Source organism: Pteropus alecto, unplaced genomic scaffold (genome assembly GCF_000325575.1).
Source record: "Pteropus alecto unplaced genomic scaffold, ASM32557v1 scaffold270, whole genome shotgun sequence".
Classification (NCBI taxonomy): Eukaryota; Metazoa; Chordata; class Mammalia; order Chiroptera; family Pteropodidae; genus Pteropus; species Pteropus alecto.
This window is the reverse complement of record NW_006430735.1, coordinates 4,942,064-4,947,028: the sequence shown is the minus strand read 5'-3', so window position 1 is coordinate 4,947,028 and position 4,965 is coordinate 4,942,064. Positions and strand designations below refer to the sequence as shown.

Genomic DNA, 4,965 nt, shown 5'->3' with positions numbered 1-4,965 from the left:
TCCCTACACAGGAACACTAGCTGACATATTAAGCAAAAGCTCTGTAGTTTGTGTTTAATGCCAACTTGTCACTGATTTGTTTCCTTTTTCTGTTCTTGTCACTAACTCAGACCCCTGGGAGTATTGTCAAGATTACACAAATATTACCTTAAAGTCCCATGACAGATGAGAGCTACAGTATGATGACAAATCTCCAACCCTTATTAAGATTATAGTGATTGTCATATCAATATATAGTAACCAGATTACAAGTTACAACAGAGTAACTCAAAACCAAAATATCAACATCAAATGAAAAAATATAGCTTTTTGCTCACATCTCAACATTATTGTGGTTGTAGTAAAACTTGTGAGTGTGTTGTCTCTTTTGAATCATATGTAGAAAGCCTTGCTATACTCACTTGGAGGTGTGGCATTTGGAGTCGATGTACTCACATCTACAGGGGTTATTGAAGATGGAGCTTGATAGCCTATTTTGAAAAAAAAAAAATCAAATTGTTATAGATACTAACATTCACATGTTTAACTCTGCCACTACAATTAACAAGGGTAGCATGCACAGCATGGAATATTAGAGTTGGCAAGAATCTTAATGAATACATAATTTAATGGCTTCATTTTTATAAATTATGAAACCGAGTCCAAAACGTATATGCGTGCAGTTGCATACTCAATATTCAACATAATTTATTTGATATTAACCCAGTTCTCCTAATGCCAAATGTGTTATATTCACAAGTTTGAAATATATTGTTTTAGGGTCTACCATGTGCCCAACCTATTCTACATACAAAGAACGATCAAGACAAGGTCTTCACCCTCATAAAACTTATCTTGTAGTGAGTTCTCACAATCTTATATAATATTTTCACATACTAAATATGGTTTTGTATTTATGTCAATTCCTAGCTTTCAGAGTCATCTCCATCTTTATAATTCATCATTTCCCATTCTCTTCCTTTCTCTCTTTCTCTCAAAATGAAGAACTATTTCATATTCATTTGAAAATACCTCTGAGGATGGAGCAAAGTAAATTGAAGGAGAAAAATATCCAACCACATTCCATTAAAAACACGTTTATGTCTCTTAGGCAGACAAATTTTCAATATATTTTATTTATGTGCATTGCTCCTTTGTTTCAAAACATATGTAAGGTGGCTTACATAAATATGCAACACAAGAAGATGAAAGAAGATAGAAAGAAAATGTGGGCAAAGAAAACATAGAAAAAGTATGTTGAATCCCATTGAAACCTGAGTGGGGATGATACACAAGTAAGGATAGTGCTTTTCTTTTTCTTTTTTTTCTTTTCCCTCTTTAATTTCATCCCTCCTTCCCCCTCTCCCCCTCCCGTCCCATCCCGTCCCATCCCCTCCCACCCCTGATCTATAGATGTTGCCATTTCCCCTTAAGAACTGGCAGGGCGTCTCCTCCCACAAACTCTCAGAGAGCAACCGAGGGCCTGGGGGCCTGGCACACCCGGGGTAAGGTGGCCTGGAGCGCCCAGGATACTGGATCTCTGAAGGCAGGGCGTCTCCTCCCACAAGCTCTCAGCGAGCAACGGAGGGCCTGGGGGCCTGGCGCACCCGGGGTAAGGTGGCCTGGAACGCCCAGGATATGGTCCGTAGCTCCACCTGCGGTGCGAACCCAGGACCTTCTGCGTGTAAAGCAGATGTGCTAACCACTATACTATGGAGTCACCCCCAGGACAGTGCTTCTCTTGATGTCATGTACTCTTAGTAGATGTGGACCGCACATTTGGTCAAAACTTTCTAGTAACAATGTTAAGAAATTAAGAATATATGTTTTGCCATTGAAGGACATCATAAGATCGAAACCAGTTAATTTTCAAGAGAAATACAGCTACTTCTTTTACTGTGATAAAAAAAATTCTGCCCAGTTTTTATGAAAGAATACTGTAATATATACAATGTTCTCAACAATATCCTTACAGTATTACAGCCAGCATGCTCATTCACCCTGAGGCTTTAGATGGTAGTGAATGGCATCCCAGCTTCCCAGGTATCTCTATTCTGGGAAAGGCCATGCCTTAAATAGAAGATATGGATAATCAAAACTCTGAAAAAATATACGTAGGATAAATAAATAAATTAGCATTGTGGTTTGTGCATTTATAAGTAGTTCACATATAGAGAAAATCAACAACAATTCTTTTGAAACACAGCCTACCAATGAATACCAAAGATACACTACACCCCAGTTCCATGAATACAGTCAGCTATGGAGAGATGATGTTGTATGAGAAACTAAAATGAGAAAAGAGAATCAGATAAGCAGAAAAAAATGTTTTAAAGGCCAGATATGAATAGCTTCATTTATCCAGCAAATACTTATTGAGTGCCCAGTGTGTACTGTAATAGGAGATGAAGTGAAGAGAAAGAGAGATTTCATCCTCACCCTCATGGAATAAACAATTTAGTGAGAATAAATGTCAGTGTGGCAGACTGTCAGCTGATCACCAAAGCCATTCCTCGTCTTCCTGGCACAGATAAAGTCAAGTACATTTCCTGGTTTCCTGTGTGGTTAGATGTAGTGATATACTGAATAGTAGCCAATAGAATGCAAGTGGGAGTGATGATTGTCATTTAAAATCCTGGCCTATAAAATCTCCCATATAAGATAAGATCCTCCATGATCTTTCCTCAAGTACTATCCAGGTTTTATGATGCAGGGAGAGTTAGAAGTTACAACCTAAAGGTGAAAGAGTTACTGGCAGCCTAGGTTCTTGATGACTTTGGAACAGAGCACCCAGTCACTGGCTTGGCCCTACATTGGCTCTTTCCTTAAGGATAAATGGACTTACCCTATATCAGGTAAACACAAATGAAATAAAATTTTGGAATTTGTTGTCATTGTAGTTTGTTTCCCTTCCCTTGCCGACAGTAAAAACATAATTGCAATTCAAGATGATAAGTGCTATCTATGATAGAGAATATACAGTGTACTGTGGGATTCCAGAGTAGGAGAACAGAACCAAGACACAGGAGCTCAAGGAAGGCTTTTGGAAGTTGTGAAATATCAACTAGGTCTGAAGGATGACAAGAATTAGTAGGACAAGTTGGGAGCTGGGGGAAGAAAGAGGAGAAACAAGGAGAAGAATGTTCCAAGCAGTATGAATAGAAAAGTTGAGAGAGGACTGAAGTCAGTTCAAAATTTAAAGGCACTGTATGCAAAGTAAGAGATAAGGATGGGGAAATAAGAAGGAGCTATATCCCAAAGACCCCACTGAGGAAATGACATTCGACTGGTCCTTACAAAATACTCTAACCCAAGAATAAGTCAGTGGTGGCCTGGACTATAGGGGATGAAGAGTTGTGCACAGATTTAAAATGTGGACTCAACAAGGCTTGGCAAATGATTGGATACAAAAAGTAAAGAAGAGAGAGAAAGTCAAAGTTATTCCCAGTTTTCTGGCTTGGGCAGCTTTTTGGATCATGGTATTATTAGCTGAAAGAAGAAACAGAGGAGAAGCAGTTTTAGAAGTGGCTAGAGGCACAAAGATGAATTAAATTTTGGACAGATTGATTTTGAGTGCATATGAGACATTGATTCCAGCAGAGATGACCATGTGAGTTTGACTTTTAGGACTGAAACTGGGATGCAAATAGCATATATTTGTGAGACATCAGCACGTAGACAATAATTGAAGTAGCTGAGAGTATCGAGGGTGGTGAGTTCAGGGAGAAGAGGAGGGAGCCTAGAAAGTAACAATAAAGAATGTTTTCATATAAGGGACTAGAAGTAGAAAAGAAGATTGGAAGGGAAGAGCCAGAAAGGCAGGAAGAAAGCATATTGTGTTAGAATAGTCAGAGTGACTGAGGGTTTCTGGAAGCAGGGCAAGTCCATCCGATTCAGCAAATACTTATTGGTGAACTCTGTGTGCCAGTCACTGGGTCAGTGATGCCCAATGCTGCAAAGGAGATAGATTTCCATAGAGCTCTTGATTGCTAAGAAGCCATTATATTAGACCCATCAACCTGTACACAGAGTCTAGGAGACAGATTTGCAAAGCACTTGAAGATTTGTGAAAGCATTGTGAAAACTGTTAAAAGCCTGAATTACAGAGCAAGACTCCCTGGGTTGAATCCTGACTTAGTTTTAAGTTGTGTATGATTTTAAGAAACTCTATTGACTTTTCCTTCTTCCTCAAAATCCTCACTTATAAAACAGTACTTTTCTAGTAGGGTGATACCAAAGATTTAGAGTCATACCTATCAAGTACTTAGAAGAGTGCCTGGCATGAGGTAAGTGTTAAAAAGTAATCTTAGAAGCTATAAAGTAGGGCATCCAAGTTTAGTTCAGGTGTTCAAAATATAAGCATACCCTAGTAAACAGGCAATTTGAATTTCTTGATGAGTTTAAAATTGCCCCATTTCTCTTGGTCTTTCTAGAAGAAGGTTGATTCAGGGTAAACAATCTCTACTTCCCCAGGCTGACCCAGCTCAAGAAATGCATTCCAGAGGCTGCACTAGAAAAGAAAGATACTGAGGAACACTTCATAATGATAAAAGGAATCATGCACCAACAAGACTTATTAATATCTATGTTCCCAATCAGGGAGCCCTGAAATATGTAAAGCAATTACTAACAGAACTAAAGGGAGAAACAGATGAACACTTCTCATAGTTAGGGGACCCAAATACCTCACTGTCAGATATGGACAGATCATCCAAACAAAAACTCAATAAGGAAATAACATCCTTAAATGACACATTAGACCAACTGGACATAACTGACATTTACAGAGCCTTCCATCCCAAAACAGCTGCTCATACATTCTTCTCTAGTGCACATGGAACATTCTCAAGAATCGACCACATACTAGGACACAGAGATAGCCTCAACAAATATAAGAGGGTTGAAATCAAACCAACCATAGTCTCTGATCATAATGCTTTGAAACTAGAGATCAACTGCAAAAAGAAATCAGGAAGAACCACAAAT

At 38.7% G+C, this 4,965-nt stretch overlaps 1 protein-coding gene across 1 annotated transcript in view; it reads right to left on the bottom strand.

Annotated features, from left to right (window-relative positions):
* The window catches only part of CD96 (CD96 molecule), a 90,798-nt gene that overhangs the window by 21,833 nt on the left and 64,000 nt on the right, over positions 1-4,965 (bottom strand). Inside the window, exon 9 of the mRNA XM_006905452.3 lies at positions 402-470. Within this exon, the coding sequence (XP_006905514.1) occupies positions 402-470 (69 nt within the window). The remainder of the gene's footprint in view (positions 1-401; positions 471-4,965) is intronic.